Raw genomic sequence first — 26,898 nt, 5'->3', positions numbered from 1 at the left:
TCGTATTCCAAAACCGCAAAACGTGAATTCCCCCTTTTCTTGCGTGATGGCTTTCTTTTTATAGGTTTATGTAACCTAGTTTCCTTTCTTCCTCCACATCCCGTTTCTTTTCCAATACGGTTCAGCCCACAACTTTTGGCAAACAATCCAATTGGTTTATTGTAACACCCATACCAGACGTATCTAGAAAGTCTGGCACGTGCGTTAATACTAGTACTGGACACATTAAAATATACAACAATTAAAAACTAACTTCGAATGAATAATATTTACATCAAGTTACGTTCGTATAAATAATAATACAACACAACTCATCCATACATAAAAATGCATCCTTGAAGTCCATAACATCCTGCGGCTTTACGAACGAACCCTTGAAGTAATATCCATCCGGCTCCGAACATGCATAAACATCCTGCTTATCTGAAACAAATAAGGATTGGGATGAGACATAATGTCTCAGTGAGTTCCCCTAAATCCTAGGCTATAGGCAACCTCAAGGGGAAACCTACGGTCACCACGTGTCTACATTACAACCTGACGGTTGATTATACGTGTGTGGGGACTTGCATTCTTAGACGGTAGTGCATACTATAGCCGTCATAATCATATCTCACTTGTTATAGGCTTCTCATCTATACATGTCATGGCGGTTGAGGGAACCTACACCGCATTGCCAAGTGTACGCTTTACGTAACAAGGCCTAAACATAAATAACATAGCATATTCATGACATGATTCTAACCCGGACGATTAGGGAAACCTAAGGTCTTCACGGGCATAGCTTTCTTTACTTATCCTATACATATCTTGCTCTCGTCTAATAGCATTTCATGCTCTTGTTCTTGTTCTTAAACATAATCATACATGGGCTCGATCATGAGCATAAACATAACATAATTATAATCATAATAAACATAATCGTGTCTAAGTTCATTCATTAGGTTAGCGTTGAACAAACAATGTTATCTTGATTCATTTTACGGATAGTCCCGGGTGGAGTAACCCCGAGATCAATCCCATACATGACCGATGTACGTACATCGGACTCCCTCGGTGTCGTGCGGGTCCCTTGCGGCTTAAACCGTTCCCCTTAGGTCGAGAACCTCCCGTATCCCCCTGGAGTGGATAACAAGAGACACGAGCACCTACGTCTTGTTACTCAGTGACATGCGGGTCCCTTACGGCTTAAATCGTTCTCATCATTAGAACCCCTTGTATCCCCCTGATGTGGATATCAAGAGACATGTCACCTACACTTATTAATCATGGTCTTGTCGTTCATAAGAGTTACACTTATTCCTACTTGTACATACTTATCCATGGTGGAGAGATAAAATATCCTATCCACATCTTAACATACTTGTTCTATCAATCCTAGTCATATGCGAAGATAACATTCTTCGCGTCTTAACATCCTAGAAATTCTTGTTAAACATGCTAGTTCTCGACTACTATATCGAGGCTCTAATTCATTCCCATTCTTAGTTCATTGCTACCCCATCATACGTAAACTCTCTTGTGCCATTCTTGTTGTACGTGCTTAGATTGCCATGATTTCCAATTCAAGGATCAATGGATGATTGGTACATTTTTCTATTAGTTCCCGAGGATTGAAAATGTCATGAACCCAAGTCTCATACCATTTAGAAATCCTAAGTTTTGTCCATATCAATTTTGTTCCAGTTGAAAAACAAGAAAAACAGTAAAAATATACGTCAAAACGATCGCATCGGACCCCCACACGACTGGCCCCAAGCACCCGAGCACAAAACAACACAAAAGTTGCCCTGTCAGGGGCGCCTGGCGCCAGAGAGTGGGCGCCTAGCGCTAGCTTCTCTGACTTTGGGCGCCTAGAGCCCTTGTTCAGGCGCAGCGCTGCGAACCTGCGTTTTTCGGCTGCGGGTTCGTGGCATTTTCGACCCAAAACTCCCATTTTTGATCTCCTAAATGTACCAACTCATTCCAAACATTGTTAACAAGTTTATGTACTCAAAATAGCTTACAAAAACATATATAAGATCATGTTCCATGGCAATTTATCATGTAATCAACAAGGCATGGCTTTAGGTTCAATAAAATATCATAGAAGCTAAACTAGCACAAAACATGAATATCCAACCCAAAGGTAGGTTACTCTACCTATAGAACTCACCTAATCAAGCTTCTCAAAGCTGCTACAAGTTCCTTGCTCAAGCAACCCAAAACTCTAGTTTTGATCCATATGTTTCCTTTGTTCAAACCACCTCAATCTTGATGTTTTCTTGCACTCTAGGACATCATGATCCTTGCTTGATCATCTTTATTCCATCCCAAAGCTTTTCCAACAAAACCCTAATCTCTCTACTCTTCCTTTGAAGTGATAAAGTTAGAAAACCAACTCATTAAAAGCTTCCACTTGTTCACATACCTTGGTAGGACTATAACATAAATTTAATCATGGAGAGAAAGGAGTTTTGAAAGGTTGATGATGATGAAGAGAAGAAGGTTTGCGATGGGGAAGAGAAGAAGGAAGGAGAAAGATATTTCTCCCACTCAAGAGAGAGAAAGAATAAGGAAAATAAGATATTTTGGAGACCAAACCAATTAAATACTCCCTTCGTGTGCTATTACCAAAATACCCTTGGTCTAAAGCGTATTAAATACGACTCTAATACTTTTCCCATTAAAAGCTGACATCTCATAAAATATTCTCCATTAACTAGCATTTCCATGAATTTGAGTCCTCTGATATATTTAACAGGTAAAATTTCCATTAGCAGACGAGCGGGATGTTACACTCTACCCCCCTTAAAGAAATTTCGTCCTCGAAATTTAGAGATCGACTACTAATCATCTTGACAAAAACTTACCTTGCTACACGTAACTTATTGTCTCGGTCTCGTATCTTATCCGCTTAACATAAATCGTTCATAAAGGTATCTGATCATAAACATGAACACTCAGGATTTGCCTTTTAACTGGAATCTTACCGAAAACCAGGTTTGCCCTGCAGTGCTTACTTGTATCATTAAAACATCTTTTCTTACCGCACTTAACGACTTACACCTCTTTCATACATTACACGAATAGACGATTCCACGTAACACTTATCTCTTTCCAGAACCTTAGGAAATCTTTCGACTTCATTGCAATCTCATTGCATTCTTATCGCATCCGAACTAATGGGTAACTCATATAGCTTGACGTGAAAAAGTGAAATCAACTCACCACTACATATGACAATCTATTAAACAACATTATGGTTCACATACTCTTGAAACTTACTAGCACATCCACTTGCACATACATCGTAGATGTAACATCCCAATATTTTCTACATGCTATTTTATAATTTTCTCGATTTTCTCCATTTAATTAATCAATTTGGTGTGACAATGATAAAATAATTATAATTGTTCTAAATATTTATTTATTATTTTGATGAGTTATTTTTATCAATAAGTCTATTTTATATTTAATTATTTGATGGTTTATTATCATTTCAATTATTTAATTTAAGAAGAAGTTTTAGTGACTAGTCGATGGGAGTTGCAAGTGTGCTAAAATGTAGCTATACTAAGATGGAAACAAAGTCATGCCAAGTCAAACATTTGTATATAAATAATTAAAAATAATAATAATAGGGAACTAAAGAAGTGGTAGGGCTGGACGTGACTACGGTTAAATCATGTAACTTCTCTTCATATGTATTTGGTAATTCCACTCCCTATTTCTCTCAACTTTTATGTCATACGTTCCCATCTTTTTCTCAACTTCCACATCTTTATATTTCCCATACCAGTACACAATTTCATCTCACGTACAACATTGAACCAAGCTTTCTAAACTCAAAAATAAAGTCATTCTCCTGCCAACAATTGAAACTACAAGCTATCGGTTCTATTAAAGTCCTTCCATTTATTTATATAAACACTTCATCTTAATAGAAGTCTAGAGGTAAGAGCTATTCAATTGTCTGTTTCTTCCATTCTTTCTTCAATTCCTTTAATTTCATTCTAAATAAAGTCACCCTTTGTTCTTCCATTTGTACTCTTCTCAGTGAAGAATAATTCTGGGAGTCTTGTTCCGGCAATTGGGTAGAATTCTCTAAATATTAGGAAGGAGAGCACTTAAGGTAAGGGCACTTCCCCATACAACTCAAAATTAGATATTGGATTAGAAGTTGGTAAAGTATTTATATGCTGTTTGTATGCTTAAAGGAAAAAGATATTAATTTTGAGATAATGAAACTTAGTAATGAAATTAATTCATGGAAATTTAATTTTTGTATATAGCAATTTTGGTATGCTGTTAGTATCCTTGATCAAAGTAATAGAAGATTAATTTAATATACAGTATATGGCAATTGTAATAAATGAGGGATACTGAAGACTTATACTAGCTAATTTTCATCCGTGACACTTGACTTTTTGTGAAACCATAACAGCAATAGGAAATGAGAAAAAGAACACCTGCTAGTCGGTTGGCACATCATATTAATTGCTTGAAACCTACTGTTCTGAATTAATTATTGTGTAGTGAATTTAGTATGTTTCCTGATTTTTAATTAGAGCAGGGAAAAACCATTTAGCCTTTTATTATATTCCTGTACGGTTAAGAAAAAGGAAAAAAAAAAGAGTAAGTTGCATGAACTATAAATGTGGTGGTCAATTATTCATGACTATATAAGTGTGCTAGGATCCTACTGGATAAACCAGATGGAAGCTAAATTAATTCTTTGATGTGTGGGTATATGTTCCTGATTGTTGAACAAAAATTTGAGACTGTTATAGGACGAAAATAAGAAGAAGAGAAATAAGACTTTTATGGAAGACCTCATTGGTCATGTGCTTATTTTCTGTGTGGTGCCTTAGTGGCGGGTTACAATTATTTCTTAGTGGATGCCTGTGTGGCGGGTTATAATAATATATTTCTTTGTGGTGCCTTAGTGGCGGGATAATATCATATTGCATTGTTGTGCCTGTGTGGCGGGTTTTAGTCTGCATTTTCATGATCATGCATGGCATATGCATCTGTGTGGTGCCTTAGTGGCGGGAATTGCAATTATATTCTGTGTGGATGCCTGTGTGGCGGGAATTGCAATTATATTCTGTGTGGATGCCTGTGTGGCAGGAATTATATCCGGATCATATAGTTTTAGGAGCATGCATATACATGTGTATCATTAAGGTCTATTAAGAGTTGTATAGGAAGATTGTGTCCCTTTTCTGTTCACGTACACATGCAAAACAGAAGAAAGATGATAATAACAAAGAAATGAAGACTTAATCATTATATACACATATATATACATACCACTATGCATAGAGATATAGAAGCAAGGTAAGAGTTTAGTATGGTGAGTAATGTCTTATTATGACAAATTCTGATACATGACTTTAGAGATTTAAATTAAGTGGGTTTACTACCTTTTGATTTATGTTCTTGCTTAAGGCCATATAAATAATGTAAGGTGAAATTCTCTTGTAACTGATATGTTATTTCTTTTGTCCTCTAAAGTTTTATGAAAGTTTGGAAACTGATTCTATCCAATCTAATTTTTGGCAGAAGAATAGTATATGCTTATTTTCTGATTTTTAATTCTTGTTTAGTTTTGTTTTGTTGTGGTTGGAAGCTGACCCCTTACACCAACATTTTAGGTACACAAGAAGAGGTGTAATATTTATGGTTGATGCTTGTTCGCGAACGGGGGAAATCACTTTGGGTTTTTCGTTATCTATTTTGAAATAAGGATTGTATGGTTCTTTAATTGTTGCTTTGAACTATGAAATATGTTTAGAAATGCGGAGACATGTTTTCTTCCGCTAGGAACCTTAAACAAGTCTCATTTTTGTTCTTTTGAAGCTGATACATTTTTCTCCATTTTCAACTATTAATAAATTAGTTATTTGAAAATTGGAAATACATTGACATAGGAAATTTGGAATTGTTGGTAAATCTTTTAAAAAAAAAAAAAAAATATTCCGGGATGTTACATTATGGTATCAGAGCAATAATCCTCGGACAAATTATTTTTGGGTGGGACGTTTTTGTTTGACGCATGTTTTTACATATGTGTGCTTATTTGATTTCTTTATTGTTGCTTTTGAGGTTATGTTTTCTTGATGTGTCTATGTGAGTGTTAGTTTATTGTTCCATTTAACAATGTTTATTAAATAAGTGACGTAATTGTTCTTCTTTAAGAGGTTGGTAGCCAGTGTTTTAAAAATACAAATTATGCATTTTATTATATTGATTGATCTGTACATATACGATTCAAATGAAGCACCAAGGTACTATATGTCTAATATATCTTTGAACTAATATACCTTATTTTCTAAACTGTATGGAATACCTTCTTTCATGACAATAAATTTAGGTAGGAATATTTTTATGATCAATATTACTAGTTCATGTTGTAGATGGTAGAAATTGGTTTTAAAAAGAGTTGAAGTTTAATTGAGAGAAATTTTTAATAACAGATGATTTCTATTGCGTGAAATGAATATTATTGGTGAATTTGAAAGAAATGCATATGTGTTCTAAATTTTGGTGCCCTTTTGAATCATTGATAAAAAAAAAAATTGTTTCCTGTATGATTTAAGTAAATTTTTTTATTTATTTATTTTTGCTTAGCGTTGTGTTTTTAGAAAGTGAAAGAGCCTTTAGTTAAAGTGTGATTTGTTTGGCAGTAGTAGGATCAGTTTGTTGTTTGATCAATATGTTCAATTTGCTTAAGAGAATACAATTATCTTAGTCTTTGATCTTTGATTACCATATTTATTTTGTGTGTTTGTTAGCAAGACTTTAAAGATTAGGGGTGCTAGAATTGCCTTGAGTAATCTACTATATGCATAGAGTTGTGTTGATATTTTACAATCTAGATATATCTTGTGATTGGTTTTGTTTTGATATTATTTCACTTTGCTTCTAAAAACATGCTTATCTTTGATGATATTAATAAAATTTGTAATTTTGGTTTATCGGTTATTTTCTTGTGGTGATTGCTTGATTTATCTGTTGTTAAAAAAATATATATATTATGTATCTTGTGTGTTGCATGCATACAACATGTTGTTAAGTTGTTTTATTCTTTCCTTATTAGTGGCTTTGTGATTTAAATTTTTGGTAAAATATTTTTGGTTGCAAGTTAGATGTTACTTTTGGAAGCTATTAGACCTAAGACTAAATTGGAAATATCTTGTTTGACTCAAATAAAATGTAAGACTTAGATTACTCTTCCCCATCTTTAAGAGATGGTGTGTGCTTGTTCCACCACCACTCAGACTTTGTCTTAAAGTCATCCCTTGTCGAGAAGTGTCTGTTTAGGTGTCAATTCGTAAACAAAAATCTTGACCTTAGTGGTTATAAGTCGTGTTATTTTTGTGGAGGAGAGTAAACCAAGAGTTATATGAACTCGGAGAACGCCAAGTGTAAGATGTAGAGGATAGTATGATTGTTGGGGGTAGGATTGTACGTACCACCAGTATGATAGATGACCAATTTGTTGATATCAGAGTGCGCAGCTGAAACATGACATTTTTCTTTTATCGACGCTGGATGTTTTATTTCGGTCTTAAATTTTCTTACTTGTACAGGAATGTCTATTTTTGATTATTTTGTCTTGTGAAAATAATTTGAAAGTACTTTGGCTGAAAATTTAATTTAATTTTAATAAAAATGTTGAATGATTTTACCGAAAATGTTTTGTTATATCTATCGTATTTTTTTCCTTCTACTTTCTAGTTTCGAGGACGAAACTATTTTAAGGGGGTAATAATGTAACATCCCAATATTTTCTACATGCTATTTTATAATTTTCTCGATTTTCTCCATTTAATTAATCAATTTGGTGTGACAATGATAAAATAATTATAATTGTTCTAAATATTTATTTATTATTTTGATGAGTTATTTTTATCAATAAGTCTATTTTATATTTAATTATTTGATGGTTTATTATCATTTCAATTATTTAATTTAAGAAGAAGTTTTAGTGACTAGTCGATGGGAGTTGCAAGTGTGCTAAAATGTAGCTATACTAAGATGGAAACAAAGTCATGCCAAGTCAAACATTTGTATATAAATAATTAAAAATAATAATAATAGGGAACTAAAGAAGTGGTAGGGCTGGACGTGACTACGGTTAAATCATGTAACTTCTCTTCATATGTATTTGGTAATTCCACTCCCTATTTCTCTCAACTTTTATGTCATACGTTCCCATCTTTTTCTCAACTTCCACATCTTTATATTTCCCATACCAGTACACAATTTCATCTCACGTACAACATTGAACCAAGCTTTCTAAACTCAAAAATAAAGTCATTCTCCTGCCAACAATTGAAACTACAAGCTATCGGTTCTATTAAAGTCCTTCCATTTATTTATATAAACACTTCATCTTAATAGAAGTCTAGAGGTAAGAGCTATTCAATTGTCTGTTTCTTCCATTCTTTCTTCAATTCCTTTAATTTCATTCTAAATAAAGTCACCCTTTGTTCTTCCATTTGTACTCTTCTCAGTGAAGAATAATTCTTGGAGTCTTGTTCCGGCAATTGGGTAGAATTCTCTAAATATTAGGAAGGAGAGCACTTAAGGTAAGGGCACTTCCCCATACAACTCAAAATTAGATATTGGATTAGAAGTTGGTAAAGTATTTATATGCTGTTTGTATGCTTAAAGGAAAAAGATATTAATTTTGAGATAATGAAACTTAGTAATGAAATTAATTCATGGAAATTTAATTTTTGTATATAGCAATTTTGGTATGCTGTTAGTATCCTTGATCAAAGTAATAGAAGATTAATTTAATATACAGTATATGGTAATTGTAATAAATGAGGGATACTGAAGACTTATACTAGCTAATTTTCATCCGTGACACTTGACTTTTTGTGAAACCATAACAGCAATAGGAAATGAGAAAAAGAACACCTGCTAGTCGGTTGGCACATCATATTAATTGCTTGAAACCTACTGTTCTGAATTAATTATTGTGTAGTGAATTTAGTATGTTTCTTGATTTTTAATTAGAGCAGGGAAAAACCATTTAGCCTTTTATTCCTGTACGGTTAAGAAAAAGGAAAAAAAAAGAGTAAGTTGCATGAACTATAAATGTGGTGGTCAATTATTCATGACTATATAAGTGTGCTAGGATCCTACTGGATAAACCAGATGGAAGCTAAATTAATTCTTTGATGTGTGGGTATATGTTCCTGATTGTTGAACAAAAATTTGAGACTGTTATAGGACGAAAATAAGAAGAAGAGAAATAAGACTTTTATGGAAGACCTCATTGGTCATGTGCTTATTTTCTGTGTGGTGCCTTAGTGGCGGGTTACAATTATTTCTTAGTGGATGCCTGTGTGGCGGGTTATAATAATATATTTCTTTGTGGTGCCTTAGTGGCGGGATAATATCATATTGCATTGTTGTGCCTGTGTGGCGGGTTTTAGTCTGCATTTTCATGATCATGCATGGCATATGCATCTGTGTGGTGCCTTAGTGGCGGGAATTGCAATTATATTCTGTGTGGATGCCTGTGTGGCGGGAATTGCAATTATATTCTGTGTGGTTGCCTGTGTGGCGGGAATTATATCCGGATCATATAGTTTTAGGAGCATGCATATACATGTGTATCATTAAGGTCTATTAAGAGTTGTATAGGAAGATTGTGTCCCTTTTCTGTTCACGTACACATGCAAAACAGAAGAAAGATGATAATAACAAAGAAATGAAGACTTAATCATTATATACACATATATATACATACCACTATGCATAGAGATATAGAAGCAAGGTAAGAGTTTAGTATGGTGAGTAATGTCTTATTATGACAAATTCTGATACATGACTTTAGAGATTTAAATTAAGTGGGTTTACTACCTTTTGATTTATGTTCTTGCTTAAGGCCATATAAATAATGTAAGGTGAAATTCTCTTGTAACTGATATGTTATTTCTTTTGTCCTCTAAAGTTTTATGAAAGTTTGGAAACTGATTCTATCCAATCTAATTTTTGGCAGAAGAATAGTATATGCTTATTTTCTAATTTTTAATTCTTGTTTAGTTTTGTTTTGTTGTGGTTGGAAGCTGACCCCTTACACCAACATTTTAGGTACACAAGAAGAGGTGTAATATTTATGGTTGATGCTTGTTCGCGAACGGGGGAAATCACTTTGGGTATTTCGTTATCTATTTTGAAATAAGGATTGTATGGTTCTTTAATTGTTGCTTTGAACTATGAAATATGTTTAGAAATGCGGAGACATGTTTTCTTCCGCTAGGAACCTTAAACAAGTCTCATTTTTGTTCTTTTGAAGCTGATACATTTTTCTCCATTTTCAACTATTAATAAATTAGTTATTTGAAAATTGGAAATACATTGACATAGGAAATTTGGAATTGTTGGTAAATCGTTTAAAAAAAAAAAAAATATATTCCGGGATGTTACAGTAGACTCTTAATACAATTCTGTGTATCCTACATGGTATTGGCTTCATACGAACATTGCCGTTTCCATAACGTGTGCATACTTTGAATTGCCACTACTTGTTAAATGATAACGATACGTGTTCTAGCATCTTGCTTAAAGAAATTTTCTTAAACTTTGGTATTCGGGTTCTTGGAACGAATTTATACGTGACTAAAAAGTTTTTATCATTTCCAAAACTGATGGTATAAAGATGCCACAGAACCACCAGACGAGTTTCGATATTTTTGGAAAAGATTTTACAACTCGCCCCAAACTTGTTCACGACAAGTTGGTCCTGAAGTTTGTACGTCTTAAGTGAGTTTACTTACGACGTATTTCATCAGTTTCAAAAATGTATAATTCCATGAGTTTAAATAAAATATTGTTCCCAAGTTCCATAATACCAATCTTAACTTCTAAAAGTTTTAAAATCATGACTTAACATATCTTAACAAGTATCGTTTTCACTCAACAAGTATCACATACGAAAGTATGATTCTCATTGCACAAGACTCAAGAGTCGCATCTTCCTACATGATAACATGCTTAAACTTCGAAGGTGAATTCTTACCTTCCTAACTGATATACATACCTCATACACATATTAATACATGATATAAACCAAGAAGATCCTTGTCCTACTTGGTATTAACTTATTCCCCTTATCTAGGGACATTAAACTTGAATCTTCAAATAATCTCTTCAAATAGTACTTGAACATTACTACCTTCTCTAAATACCGGTCGTCATTCTTGATGTTTCGATCCTTTACTTGTGTCACGAAAAGTGACCTTCTGAATCTTACATATTTCCCATAATCATCATTCATGCATCCTGACCAATTCATATTTGGCAATTCTTGTCTTTCTCATCTTTCTTAGCTGAAGACACATACTTAAAACTTTTACCTTAGCTAACAATGATTGAATAAGAATTCATCCTTACTTATCACATCGAGAACTCCTTGCATGCCTTATGTTGCATTCATGTTAAACTTGTTTTACCAACCGAACATCCTTCACGAAGATTCATACCGGCTAAATTTTCCATGTTTCATGATTAACAATTAACTTCCATAGAGCTACTCTGATTCCCACCGGTTGGCTTAAACCACTACTCTAATCCGATAGAGCAATTGAAACTTCATATTGCTGTTCACCACTTGATTATTAACTTCTTGAACTGTTCTCAAGATCTTCCATGTTGCAACCACATTCATATCCTTACACTTGTCTTATAAATTCAAAACTCAGGATAATTTATCTTATGCTCATAATACTTGACTTGGGGGTAAACCTTATGTTCTTGCTGGTTACATTTACCATACATATCATTTACCATACATATCATTTCGACACCAAATTACTAATCAAACAAAAATTATTTCCTTCAAAAAAAAAAAAACAAAAATCATTAATTAGCAAATTCATTTATATTTTATTTTATGATGAGAAGATTTTTATGTAAGTAATACGACAATTGTATAATTTTACTAATTTAACAACGGGTACGGATTTCTACGAGTCTGGATATTTAAAATATATTTTATTTTATTCTATGTGTTAATAATTTTACTAAATTCAGTTAATTTCATCCGCCAGTGCATCTATTAATTTACGAGTACTTAAAATATGATTTATTTTATTCTATTCATATGAATCCATTAAACTATTTGTCTCATATTGATCTGTGGTGAATTTTATCTGTGAATACCATACATGCAGAATTTTGTTCATCATTAATTATATGTCTAACCAAGACAAAGCCGGATAAATACACTTGTTAATGTTTAAATAATAATATTTTAGTGTGTAAGCATTCCTTTAGATCACACAATCCATTAGTTTTCATTTAAATCCAATCGTTCCTATTCATTTTGTAAAATAAAAGTGGTCTCTCACGGTGCTTGACCTATACAGGTCTCGCACCGGAGACATCAGCTAGTTTTGATCCCATAACTCAACGGTGATATCTTTAGGGTGTGTTTGGATTGAGGGTTTGGGAGGGGAAGGGAGGGTAGGGCTCACTTTTATTTTTTAAATTACCAACAATGTAAAATGTTTTTTCAATTCAAGTGTTTTTGAAGTATTATATGATCATTTACCATGTTGTTAATTCAATTTTCTAAAAATCATTTTATAATATCAGTAATTTAAAAAAGAAAACAAGTCCTCCCCTCCCTTCCCCTCCTAAACCCTTCATCCAAACACACCCTTAGAGTCCACTTCTTCCTCATACAAAAAGGGAAAGGAAAATATGAAAATTACCACTAAACCAACCTAAGCAAGACTTTTATACATCCGTGTAAATTGTCTCCGATTTCTTTTTTCTTTTTTTGTACAAATTGTCTCCTATTTCTATCAATATGAAGAAATTTATTTATTATTATCTACTAATTTATCTGGTATTATTTTGTTTTTACTTTTCATTAAAAAAATTATAATACCTTGGAATAGAGAAATGATATTTGTAAAACCATTTTTCTGACAAATTTATCTCTTATACTCAAATTATGTTTACTTTCTCTCCCTATTGTTTTGGTTTCCGTGTTGGCACATAATTTTCTTTATAATTTGATGGTTGTCTAAAAAATTATCACTCAAATAGTTGATTCATGAATGGAAAACAATTTCGTCATATATTACTTACCTCATGACCGAACTCCGAATTAGGAGGGTGTGGCTTCCCATGAAAACCAGACGGGTAACACACAAAAAAAAAAATGAAATTATATTCACCGTCCCGACCTATCCTTATCCAATTTAATTAAAGACATGTAGATGGACACTACACTGGTAGTGGAGTCAAAGGACTACCTAATGTAAAGATAAACACAGAGACAATGCTTTCATTATTAAAGAGTTTCCGGTTAAGACCTGAGTATAACGCATTATTACCTATATGACTTCACGAAGTCCGTGACTAATAGAAGATGAAACATCCAAAATGATTTGTATATAGAATTTGTGCAAATCTAGTTCAACCTTGACAAAAATTAATTGAAGGTCGTGATACATGCTCACAAAATATATTCAAACTCCACAGCAGATGGCATCAAAAAAGCCTTTAATGTTAAAGGCGTTTAATTGAAGGTCTCAATACCTTCGCTATTTAATCAGACACACTTCTCCTTGCAGCATAGAGCCTGTAAGCAGTCACACCAACAACAATCACGGCTCCTCCAACTGCAATAAGATGGGTTAATAAAACCATTAAACAAAGAAACAAAAGCCACGGTTATATTTTCTTGTGATTTAAATTACAAGTCTTTAGAACTCAATGGCAAAACTGGTCAAAAGTTGACCGTGAATGTCCAAAAAAATTGAAAGCCCAAAAATGGGTTGTTCTCGTTCATGCAGTAACTCCATCATTTTGGCCTACTTTCTACAGGAATCTTTAAGATGATTCCCAAGTTCCTATAATGTAGGGACTTGGCAATAATCATTTATTCATTTGCTACCATTTGATTTTGTTGATATTCATTTGTTACCTAATCCTTAAATTCCAACTTCAAGAACCATTTGTAGAACAAGAAATCAAAAGAACGTGAAACAAAGCAATTCCAGTGAATAACAGATTCAGAAAAGTCAACCAACAACAACATAGAAGATATTAAACAGGCTAATTCTTCACACCAATAGGGACCACTTCAGTTGCATAACACTAACACCTCAAGGTTATAAGTGACAAATCATTGCAAAATCAAAATGAATCATGAAACCAAGAGAGAGAACACATGAAAAAAGATAAATCAAATCATCCAAATTTAAACAGGTTAATAGGTTCATTTTATACTAGTAAGCAATTAGCATACAAGATTGAACAGCTTTAACATTAAAAATCAAAAGGAACTTAATGAACAATTAACAAGTCGATCTGAAAACTCATATACCTGAAACACATACAAGTGTTTGGCTTATGACCTTTTTGTACTGCTTACGAATCTTTCTGTTTTCAGTTTCTGGGATGCTTAAATGAGGGAGCTCAGCAGCCCTTACAATTTGGCAGAATACATCTTTCAAATCCCCGGATTTCACACTGATTGCTATAGGATCCTTTACTCCCATGTTCTGACTAACCTACAAAACACATTGGCATGTCAGAAGTTGCTCGACAATTTCCGAGCATCAAGAAATCACATATGCCATGATTATATATGCCAAGGAAGACATCATAATACGATTTTTATTTTTTTTCCTTACAATTTGTTCTAACACTCAGCTATGCTTATCTGCACTCCTTGTAGATGTTGCCCATAAATGCAAAAGCTAACAGTATGCTCTTCACTCAGTAGTTTAAAATTTTTTAAGTCCCTTTTTCATAGCACAAAAAAGAAGAATAGGAACGAAAAAAGAAGAAGAATAATACGATAACCCCAACGATCCAATTGTTGAATAAATTGAGACCTACAATAATTTCGACAAATCTAACTTTTCAAATATAATCACAACAAATGCAACTGAAGTCATAACACGAACCTATACTAAAATGCATATGACAGTGTTGTAATAAGAGAGAAAATTGTCTAATTATACAGCTTAACTTAACAATCACAGTTAAAAAATTAAAGATAATTTGTAGAGCCAAATCAAACTTCTGCTTGAAACAGGTATAGCAATATTAATGTAAATGAGATATAGCAATATTTCCAAAGTCTTGGTTAATAGCTTCAAACTGCCATTCAAAGATCGGATAAAATAAAAATCCAGTAAATGCAAAAAAAAATGTCACAAATCCAAAACATCACAATATAAAAAAAGTTAAACTGAAACAAGAAAATAAATTAGCCTTAAATCTGCTCAATCAAATTTCAATCTGAAGACCAAAGCATATATATACACAGACTATTATGAAGCATGGACACTCCTCGGATTAGGCGTGTCCCGGTGTCGGACACGTGCCGTGTCTGACACCGACCCATATAATTACACTGAATTATGTGATTTTCTCAACTGATTAGTGGTGTCGTCGTGTCCAGTGTCCGTATCTGTGCTTCATTATATATAATTAATGCCAATCAGAAGGTTCAGATGAAAACATAATTCCAAGTGCGTCATTTCACCGCATTAAATATCTCTGTATCTAACCATTCAATGTTTAGAAGAATATTTATGTATATGATCATGCAAATTAACAAACAAGTTAACGAAAATACCCTATTTGAATCTTGTATGGACAATTCAACTGACTTTAGATCATCTTTTGTTCCAATTATAAGAGACGGCACCTCAAAACCAGTTTTTTCTCCGTGTGTGGCAACTTGTAGCATGAGTTCTGATGATGCCTTCCATGAAGCCTCATCAGACCTAAATGAATATTTAATCAGCCGAGCTTTATACATCCAACATTCTTCCAAGTAATTACTATGAATTACGCACAATCCAAACCACACGAACATGAAATTACAGTTAACTTCTAAGCCCGTAGATGAGTTGTAAATCTAAACATTAACGAATACCACGCAAATTCATATGACTTATTAATCTTATTTTTAAGTTGTTTGAAGCTTATGTTTGTACTCACGGTTTCAACTATAAGCAAAAAAACACGTTTGGTCCTCTAAACTATAAGCAAACTTGATAACTTTCACCCTTGTTGAATGATGTTGTTCCTAAAACATCCCGTAATTAATAGTTTTATTTTCCAACAAGCCTTTTACTTTTGTGGAACACATTCCTGTCAATATAAAATTTCCAAACTTCTTAGGTTTACTGCTATTGAAAGCAGTTTGTATTTTTTCAGTCAGATAGCACCGCCTCATTAGCTTAGCTCTTTTCTGAGGTATGACATGCCAGCTTAAACAATTATAATTTATAAATGTCTAGTTTCCTGTGCCAGTTTAAGTTTGTTACAGCTGGGCGTAGGCTAATCCCAGCAGGGTAGGTTAAGTTCTCTATAAATTTTGTACTTTTAGCCATTTTTATACAGTTAACAGACTATTTAAAGGAATAGAAAAATCCAAGTTCAGCTTTCTCTCTATTTTCTTTTAGTTTAACACCAATGAAGGACAAAGTAGTTCAATAGTGAAACTTCGTCTTATACTGATTCATATATTATAGATGAATTGCAAAATAAACTGAAATCCATAATTTCAATAGTATATGATGGTATAGTGAACATTAATATCAAAGGTCACCTGTCATGGACAAAAACTGCAACATCACATGAGGCCAACGACTCCTTGTTGGCCAAGAGCTTTGTTACTCCAACCTCAGAAATCTCTTTCAGCACAAGATATTTCGGGGTTTTCTGTAAACAAAATGATAAAAATATGAATCTGAAGATATAAATGCCAAGATCTCCAAAATGAATACATCAAATGAAGGTTTTGGTGTTGGAAAAGGTAAAAGAAAACAATTGTCTTTCTCTCTGTCACAGGAAAAAGATATTGTCAAATGTCAATCAAGTATCACTTACACCAGGAATGTGGACAACGTTTACAGCATAACGATCCTCGTCAGTTGGATTGTAATTTTCAGAAAATTGCCTGCATTAAGAATTCAATAAGATATGATGTTCAAAATTTAAAGTTATGCTACCAGGAACCTTCAAGGTAACACAAAAAAAAAAAAAAAAATACCTTTGAAGGAAAGAATTCAATAATGCGGATTTCCCCGCCTTCCTGGATCCAAAAATAAAGCATTGCAATACATTTCTGTATGAATGTTGTCTTTTGCGATCTATGCTTCGCTTCCTAGTCACACGGGTAGCAGATAATGGAATACCATGAAATCCAATGTATATCATGTTCTTCACACTAGCTGAAGTGTTTAGAAGTGTCATGAGTGCCCACTGTCAAGAAAACAATATATATATATTAAAAAAAAATCAATGGTGATGCAAATTAAATGTTGGAATTAAATCCTCGAAATTTTTTTTCTTCTGCCCCTATCACAAAAAAAATGATATATCTGCCCCTAGTTGAAAATTATTGTTGTAAATGCCCTTGTTCTTCATTTCAAATGGCGAGCATCACATTTTTTCAACCCTCCTCTTCAAGCTTGCAGGCTTTCTCAGAGTTTCTCTGACTTTATCTGTGTGTTTGTAATTTCATTTGGCGAGCATGTATATTTAAGGTATTTAATTTTTTTTTCCATGTTCCACTTTTGAAATGGCGAGCATGCCATTCTTGGTTTTTTTATTTAATTTTTTTTTTCCATGCTCCACTTTTGAAATGGCGAGCATTCATAGAGTCCTATTAAGGTCTCAGAAACTTTGCTTAAACTATATGTTACTGCAGTTAAAGGCTTTGCTAATGATGTGCTTAAGAAAACAGGATCCAACAATGTCCTATGTGTGCATACAAACAAAACACCTTTGTTTGGTTTTGTTTTTTTAGGGATAGTGCCTTTGATTTTTAGATCTATGCCACTCCAAACTCCTAATTCAAGTGCTAATTTGTAAGGAAGGAAAATACCAAGAAGGATTCTATAAATTGCTAAAATAATTCCAATTGGTAACCACATGAACATGTAGAGTGTTGCTAAGGGTGTTGGCAAGAATGCTAATCTTCCATCATGAAATATTAATGGCTTTGGATATTTGTCCCTTGGCATGATTGAGTTTGGACTATTCTTGTTTTCTTCATTGTTCACAACATAAGTGGAAATGAAAAGATGATGATGTAAACTTGAAGTTCCAATTCCAATATCAGGTTTTCTATCACCAAAATACTCCTTAAGTGCTCTATGCTTAACAAGTAAGCCAGAACTAGTGAGAAAACCAGTGAAGTAGCAACCAAATTAAAAGTGTGTAACTCTGTGCCTAAAACATCACCGACACTCAAATACTCTTTCAAAAATCCTTCTACCATAACTCTAGGCACACTTGTGATAACAACTTTAGACCCAGCTGAAGCAAGAACCTCATAAACTTGAAGATTAAGATTCTCTAAATAAAACTTTGGTAAAACAGCCCTTGAAACATTTTCCATGTCCTTTATTCTTAAACCACAAAAGGTTATAAAAGTCATAATCTTTAGTTTTAACTCATGATCACAAATCAAGAGTAAAGGACAAGACATAAGCAAGAAAAATGCTCTAAAAATGCTGCCACCTTCAAAAGCAACAAGCATGAAATAAGGGAAAAATGAATGAGTATGAATGCTCGCCATTTCAAAAGTGTAGCATGCAAAAAAAAAATTAAATAAAAAAAACCAAGAATGGCATGCTCGCCATTTCAAAAGTGGAACATGGAAAAAAAAAATTAAATACCTTAAATATACATGCTCGCCAAATGAAATTACAAACACACAGATAAAGTCAGAGAAAGTCTGAGAAAGCCTGCAAGCTTGCAGAGGAGGGTTGAAAAAATGTGATGCTCGCCATTTGAAATGAAGAACAAGGGCATTTACAACAATAATTTTCAACTAGGGGCAGATATATCATTTTTTTTTGTGATAGGGGCAGAAAAAAAAATTTCGAAATTAGTCATTAAATTATTAAAACTCTTAATTTTTACAAATATAACTTTATAGAAAATTATGAAACATTAAATATACGCCAACTACTAGTATTTAAAAGATAAATATTAGATGAGAGGTATAAATCTCTTTTAAGTAATACACTTTAAAAGTTGTGAAATTTTCTTATAAATAAGATCAAATAATTTTTTAAAAAAACTTTCTTATAATAAGGACCGGAGGGAATAAACTATCTAAGAGAAATACATAACTTTTTCATTTTACTTGATTTCCTAATGAGACAATACACTCAATATGTGATATTCAAAATACCCTTAAAAAAATATAGTATTCAAAATGGATCACAACCAATCATGTGACATAATCTTATTGTAAAATAAAAATAAAAATTCATGTGACATAATCATGAATACAATGAGAAAGTACTAGAAGCATGACAATTACAAATAACAACTAATAAAAAAAACTAAATAATATATTTTAAATAATAGTTTATTGGCTCAATTAAGCATCGAAGATCTAATGGTTTCTATTTTCAAAAATAAATCAAATAGTTAAGATTAAAAAAGTTTAATGAAGTCTTTGATGGATCGTCAATATATTGTTGATTCACCTTATACATATATATGATTAAGGGACTTAGACATAACAAAAATTAGTTAAAGGATCAAAGTAAAACCTAAAAAAACAGATAAGGATCAAAAAACAATTTAGCCTAAAAAATATGGAAAAAAAAAATCTTCTTTTTTCTTAACCCTCTAATTTCAACCCTCCAAAGACTTTCCCACTCTATTTTCCCGGTCCCAAATAGACGTGAGAAAAATAAGATTGAGAAAATAAACTAGGGACTTTTGATTGAAACTTGAAAGGTTGCAGAATGTAGGTTTTGATTCAACGTGGCAACTGGTCTATCCAAGAAAAGGAATGAAATATTCTCCCAGCACGGCATACAGCATGTTCGTTCGTTATCATCAATGTTTGGAATATTTCCCATTCCCTTGATTTAGTCATTCTAGTTGTTTGACTTGGCTTGGCTTCGACAAAATGGACCGATATAGACATTATAGATCGTATGCATATTTATTTTCATTGCAAATGCAAATATATGATCGATATTTAATCCTTCAACCAATCAAAATTGACCTTATAATAGACATTATCATAAGAAGATAGCCGTTGACCATAAATTTTCTTGTTGGTACAAAATTAAACTATAATTTTTAATAAATATCATATTGATTTTATAAGTAGGGGTAGTTTGGGGCATAATATAAAAATAAAACCGAGTCAAATTTGCTTACATTATAATCCTATCATCACAAACATTTGATACATTATTGCTAAGCCAAAACATAGATAGCCATTGAAGAAAAACAAAACCATGGATAGAGAACAAGAAGAGATGCAATTTCTAGGACTCTTTGGAATCTACAAAGAATCCTACAAGATCATAATTTCATGGAGAAAAATCTTCAGCCAAATTACCTTAACTCTCATCCTCCCTCTTTCCTTCATCTTCCTTATTCACATAGAAATATCCAACATCCTCTTCAGAAAGATTATGAACAACACAAATGAAATTTTGGAAACACAACAAGGCACACCTCAATACCAAAAACTTTCCGACATAATCACTTCTGAATGGACCACTTTCTTGCTCTTTAAACTTGTTTACTTCACTTCTCTTCTAATCTTCTCTTTGCTATCAACCTCTGCAGTGGTTTATACAATAGCATCTATTTACACCGCAAGAGAGGTAACATTTAAAAGGGTCTTCGGCGTTGTTCCAAAGGTTTGGAAGAGACTCATGGTCACTTTCTTATGCACATTTTTTGCATTTTTTGTGTATAATACTTTGGCAATACTAGTTTTCATTATTTGGGCACTTTCAATTAATTATAAGAGTGGGGGAATTGCAATTTTAGTTATTATTGGAATCTTATACTTAGTTGGGACTTTGTATCTTACAATACTTTGGCAATTAGCTAGTGTTGTGACCGTTTTAGAAGACTCTTATGGATTTAAGGCCATGATGAAGAGTAATAATTTGATAAAGGGGAAAATTGGTTTGTCAACACTTATATTTTTGAAGCTTAATGTTTCATTTTTTGGGATACAATTTTTGTTTGCAAAGTTGGTTGTGAAAGCTTGGGGGTTGACTTTGGTGGATAGAACAGCATATGGAATACTATGTTTTGTGTTGTTGTCACATTTGTTTTTGTTTGGGCTTGTTATCCAAACGGTTCTTTATTTTGTTTGTAAGTCTTATCATCATCAAAGTATTGACAAGTCTGCTTTGTCTGATCATCTTGAAGTTTATCATGGAGAGTATGAGCCTTTGAAGGATAAAGATGTTCAACTGGAGAATTACCATGTGTGATGTAGGTTGATAAAAAAGTGAATTATTGTTTTGTGAAATTTATTGAATAATTCAAGCAGATATATATGTATGAGTAGTGGTGAATTATTTACGAGGATTATCTGTAACCATATTATGTGGCTTTCTTTGTATTGATTAATGAATCCTTCGAGTTTAGTTCATGTTGACTTTTATATATACAATATACCTGTGAATTTTGGTAATTGGTTGTTTCCTTCGAGTTTAGTTCATGTTGGTTGTTATTAATTGGTTGAATTTTTCTATTCCTTTTTAAATTGATGAGCGAACTTTACTTGTATTTATATGCTTGTTTAATGCTTATTTAAATTGTTGATGTTGGGCGTAAATCTGCAACAATTGATTAGTTGGTATCATATAATATTTTAATTTCTAGTTTGATGATTGTGGGTAGTAAATGTAGTAGTATTTAGTGCAAAATCCTTTTTGCAAGTAGGCTAATTTTGGTGAGGAGACTCTTAAAGGTGTTTGTACAATTTCGTGGCCAATTTGAGTAGATGTAGAAGTGTGGCCATAATGTCTTTTATATGTGTGTTTGTATTATTAAGGGGATTGGTGGTGTGATTTAGTTTGGTGTAGGAAGACTAATTTTTCTTTCTTTCTGATCTTGTTTATATAAGTGTGTAGAAGTCTGATGTAAAAGCTAGGTGTTAGTATGACTTGAGTGTTGAGAACTTGTATTAGTATTCTCGTATGGATAAAGTAATTTATTAATTTTAGTTTGGTGTTGAGTTTCTAAAGAAAATGAATGAGCTTTTGGTTATATGGTGGATAGTTTACTTGTAGTTGATAAGCTTGTTATGTGATCAAGGTATTCAATTTATTTAAAAATGTGCTATTTTTTTAGTCTTTGGTCACTGATTGTTAAATTTGGTTTTTGTTTTTGGTGCTTGTTAGCAAGACTTTAGAGATTATGGATGATGCAATTGATTAAGGTTATATGTTATATGTGTAGGGTTGTATTGATACTTTGCAATTTAGTCATATCTTGTGATTGTTTTTTTTTTTTTGTTTTAATAGTATTTCACCTTGCTTCAAAAAAAAAATGTTTACTTTGGATAATGCTTATAGAATTTAAAATCTTGGTTTATTAGTTATTTTCTTACGGTGATTGTTTGATTTCTCCATTGCTGGAAAAAAAAAATATTATCTACCATCCTTTTGAATTTTGAAGTTACGTTGTTTCCACAGTGGTATTTGGTGTCTATGTATGTTATTACTAGTATGGAAACAAGTTTTATGAAACTAACTAGGTAAGTGATAAATTTAGTTTAATTAAAGAAATTTCTTTTATAAACTATGGCAATCATAATTTGCGAATTAGAGATGACTTAGATGGTGCTATATGTGATTTTTGTAGGATTAATGCATTAATATTGTTTTTATGTTGATGTTCTTATTATTATAATTTGTTTTCTTCTATCTGTCACTAAAAGTTACTCTATATGTATTCTGTTTTTGTTGTTTGTCACTAAGACTCTTTTAGTGTGTATTTTGTTTTTGGTGTCTGTCACTAAAATGTATTTTCTGTTTAAGTTGTTTATGTTTTCTGCAAAAATGTCGCCCTTTGCTAGAAAAAAAAACTGTTGCTATTGTTGTTTCTATTTACCGTTATAAAATGTGTCGTATTTTCTATTTTGTTATCTATGTATCTATCATTTTAATGTTGGTGTTTCTAGATTGAAGTTTGGAAGTAGAATAAGATGATAAAATAATCTTTAAGAAGTTAAGATACTTCAAAAAAAAAAAAAAAAAAACTTTTCTTTACTAAATTAAATTTTGTATGAATTGATGCGTAGGAAATGAATGAATTTATAACATGGTGGAAACGAGTATTTTGGACTTTGTTTAAAATAATTACTCAAATAAAGCTTGCTATTTTCTATATTTTCTTCAACTTAAGGGTCTGCATTTTTTTTTTCCTTCTTCTTCTTGCTATTTAATTTGTTATCTATTTTGCTGTTTTTTTAAATTGTTGCTCTTGGCTGTAGAAGTGTGTTGTTGCTGGAAAAAAATATGTAAGGTGATATGATTGTGTAACTTGTGGGTTGTATAAAAAAAAATAAAAATGTGTATCTTGTGTGTTGCATGCATACAACGTGTTGCAAAGATTTTGATTCTTTTATTGTTAGTGGCTTTGTGGTTTAAATTTTTGGTAAGACATTGTTGGTTGCAAGTTAGATGTTACTTTTGGAAGCACCTAGAGCTAAGAGTAAATCGTAAATATCTTTTCTGTCTCAAATAAATTGTAGGACTTAGATGACTCATCTCCCATCTTCAAGAGATGGTGTGTGCTTGTTCCACCACCACTCGAACTTTGTCTTAATGTCATCCTTTGTCGAAAAGTGTCTGTTGTAGGTATCGATTCTTTAATATCTTGACCTTAGTGGTGTGGAGGAGGGTAAACCAAAAATGATGAAAACTAATATCAATTCGGAGAACACCAAGTGCAAGTTGTAGAGAATAGTTTGATTGTTGGGGTAGGATAGTATGTAACATCATTATGATAGATGACTAACAAGTTGATATAAGAGTGCGCAGCGGAAACATGATGTTTTCTTTCATGTGTCTTATATCATTCTCAAAGTTTTAATAATTGTCGTTATTTATCTAAACAACTATTTTACATTAACTTTTCATCTTTGAAAATTATTTAAAAACAATTTGGCAGGAATATTTTTATAAAAAAAAAAATGTTGAATGGTTTTGCGGAAGATGTTTTGCTAACTCTATCATAACTTTCTTATTATCTAGTTTCGAGGACGAAACTATTTTAAGGGGGTAAGAATGTAACATCCCGATTTTTTATATTTATTCAACAACTTATTTTAGGTGTAAATAATTTAAGAAGATTATGGCATCCTTCTTTTAATTAAATTATATAATTAAGTTTATCTATTTTATTTATTAAATGTAATTTATGTGCTTAAATTTAGCTCATTTAATTTAGTTTAGAAGTGATGATTTTTAGGGGTTTTCCTTGTTACTATTATTTTATAAGTTACTATTATTATTTTAAATTTTGATTGACTTGGAAGTCTTAGAAGAAAATTGTGGGAAAGTTATTTAATCAATAATATTTGTTGCTTTTCTCTATTTTGTGTTTGACTTTGTCTAATTCCACTAAACCAATTTTATAGTGGATAGCTTGCTTGAATAGGATGCTTCGGGGTTTAAGATCAGTTCCTATTACTTCTCCATATACTTTTATTTATTTATTTATTTTTTATTTGGCCATCACTTAGTAACTTCCTTCAACCATTTCACTAATACCTATTTAGTAGGAACCACGTACGATTATATTTCGATGAAAACGTGTATTTGGTTTTCAGCATTTTTATAGAGAAATAATAAGGTACACTTGAACATGGAGAGATAAGAAAACGGGAGTATCATATTTAAGTTTCATTTCATTCCATTCCCACTTTTATCATATAATTTCTTGGGTAACCTCTTCTCTGAAAACCTCAACAATTTTGTGATCAAATATAACCCGTTGTATTCTTATTAGTTGAGTAACTACCTGCCCCACATTTACCCTTTTGATTTCCATTAGAGGCCAGACTAACTTTATTATCAATAAATTACAAGAAGCCATTACCGGTTATGCATACCTCACTCTTATTTCCTTTCACTCCAATACCTCATCTTTTAATATGACTTTAGGTCCCTTAAATTCAATTGACTGCTTTGATTCCATACTATGACTTGAATAGAGAAATCAACCTTTTCATTTTGGGTACAAGCACGTCCTCTCTTTCCTTCAACCATTATGATCATCATACTCATACCACCATCTTTGTCATAACCTTTTGTTCATCATTCATACCATCCTTATGTGAAAGAGAGTTACTTCATTCTTCACGAGACTCAAAACCAACCTCTTCATTTAGTTTCATTTTCGTGGAACACCTAGAGCTCCGAGTCCAAATCCCTTTGCGAATTTTCTTGTGGATCTTTAGAGTCTATGCTATATTTTATACAATTAGGAAGGGAAGCTTACAAGGTAAGGGCTTTTTCCCCATACGTTCTTACTAAGTGCTAGGGCTGTGTTATTAAATAGTGGTAGCAATCCTTGTCTTTTAAAAAGAAAAATAATTAAAACGTATTTTCATGGTAAAATTAATCTTTTCTAAAAGTGATTATTCGTAATTATGTTTTATATGAAAGCTGTGTATGATAATGTGGTGTGAATTGATATATTTTATATTATTATGCTTTATATGTTTTGTGATGTTGGAAAAGAAATGTTACATTTTTTTTATGAATTAAAGAAGAAAAAGATGAAAATGTGAGTTTGTGAAATGATTGACTTTTGGTTGTGTGTTTGATGATGCGTTAATATTTGGTTGTAATTGCCTTAGTGGCGGGTTATAATTATATTTTTGTGGTGCCTTAGTGGCGGGTTTTATTCTGCATTTTCATGATCATGCATGGCATATGCATCTGTGTGGTGCCTTAGTGGCGGGAATTGCAATTATATTCTGTGTGGATGCCTTAGTGGCGGGAATTGCAATTATATTCTGTGTGGATGCCTTAGTGGCGGGAATTATATCCGGATCATGTAGTATATAAGAGCATGCATTTTACACATCATTGCATTGCATTCGGTCTATTATACATTTGTGTGTTGATAAGTGATTAAACTCTTATATATAAAAGAAATGTGTATGAACTTTACCTTAAAGACTTAAATGTATTTTTCTTATTTCTTTTTGATTGATAAGTTTTGATATTATCTATTTCATGACATTGTTTCTGGTGTTTTGAGTATGAACCAATTTGGATAAGGAAATTGACCCTTACACCAACATTTTAGGTACCCATGAACATGAAGAGATGTGTTTGCTTTGGTGTTTTGCTTGAAGCACGTACGTGGGCGAAATTGGGTTTTTGATTAAATTGTAATTTTAGAAGTAATTTTGAAGGACATTTAGTTTAAGAATTTTTATTAAATTATGTAAAGAATTTTGTATAGGTTTTGCTAGAATATATTTATTGATGAAATAAATAAATAGTAGTGTTTTTCAGAAAAAGAAAATGATTTAGGCGTAATGTCTTGGACCAAAATCCGGGGCGTTACACTTTTGTCCATAGTCTTGTGACTATAGAAGACTCGTTCCATGTTAAAATCGATAATAATATAATAGAATGTAATCACACATGTAAAGGTCATTTGGAAATTGAAAACGGATACATATCAAACACCGTACGAGCTTTAATTTGACCTTTTTGGTACTACAAAGTACCGAAGTTGTGTTTTAAATATTTTATATTCTTTGATTTGTGAAAAAACAATGATACTTGTACACCACCTATTTCTCAACATCTCGTTTTATCCTTTTTCACTTCTTATTTTCTCTTTATTTCAATACAATATATCCACATAGGTGTACATCAAACACTTTCCTTTGTTAACTATGGTGATCATGGGAAGGGAACAAAAGAGGATTTATTAAGAAGAAAAATGGTTAAGAAGCCGAACGGATTTAAAGAGGACGTTATTTAATATTTTAGTTGAGATGTTGATTCATTCTTGGCCTTATGTTGTAACCAAAAAATTGTTGGCCTTATGTGAAACTTGTCTTGAATTTTTGGTCTTTCTCTTCCAATTCCATGC

At 32.3% G+C, this 26,898-nt stretch overlaps 2 protein-coding genes, 2 long non-coding RNA genes and 1 pseudogene across 4 annotated transcripts; 3 read left to right on the top strand and 2 right to left on the bottom strand.

The window, feature by feature from the left end:
* Positions 1-4,014: 4,014 nt before the first annotated feature.
* On the top strand, positions 4,015-5,851 carry LOC146941207 (uncharacterized). Its single transcript, XR_015033516.1, has 2 exons — positions 4,015-4,117; positions 5,643-5,851. It is a non-coding gene; the product is annotated as an uncharacterized LOC146941207 (long non-coding RNA).
* A 7,540-nt stretch (positions 5,852-13,391) lies between these two features.
* LOC146941206 (mitochondrial Rho GTPase 1-like) lies at positions 13,392-17,256 on the bottom strand. The gene is made up of 6 exons (XM_085754981.1): positions 17,039-17,256; positions 16,876-16,945; positions 16,595-16,707; positions 15,614-15,764; positions 14,351-14,537; positions 13,392-13,643 (listed from the first exon to the last, which is right to left on the bottom strand). The coding sequence occupies exons 1-6, from the start codon at positions 17,239-17,241 to the stop codon at positions 13,570-13,572; spliced, it is 798 nt and encodes a 265-aa protein (XP_085611107.1). The 5' UTR covers positions 17,242-17,256; the 3' UTR covers positions 13,392-13,569.
* Positions 17,257-17,525: 269 nt separating this feature from the next.
* On the bottom strand, positions 17,526-18,571 carry LOC146941205 (glycerol-3-phosphate acyltransferase 1 pseudogene; annotated as a pseudogene).
* Positions 18,572-20,157: 1,586 nt separating this feature from the next.
* LOC146941204 (uncharacterized) lies at positions 20,158-21,421 on the top strand. The gene has a single exon (XM_085754978.1). It carries the CDS (start codon positions 20,262-20,264, stop codon positions 21,258-21,260), a length of 999 nt encoding a protein of 332 aa, XP_085611104.1. The 5' UTR covers positions 20,158-20,261; the 3' UTR covers positions 21,261-21,421.
* A 3,195-nt stretch (positions 21,422-24,616) lies between these two features.
* Positions 24,617-26,318, top strand: LOC146941203 (uncharacterized). Its single transcript, XR_015033515.1, has 2 exons — positions 24,617-25,284; positions 26,098-26,318. It is a non-coding gene; the product is annotated as an uncharacterized LOC146941203 (long non-coding RNA).
* Positions 26,319-26,898: the final 580 nt, after the last annotated feature.

The sequence above is a fragment of the Medicago sativa genome, chromosome 3, assembly GCF_051527215.1.
Source record: "Medicago sativa cultivar Bolivia chromosome 3, Bolivia_mono, whole genome shotgun sequence".
Taxonomy (NCBI): Eukaryota; Viridiplantae; Streptophyta; class Magnoliopsida; order Fabales; family Fabaceae; genus Medicago; species Medicago sativa.
This window is presented reverse-complemented; position numbering and strand designations above follow the sequence as displayed.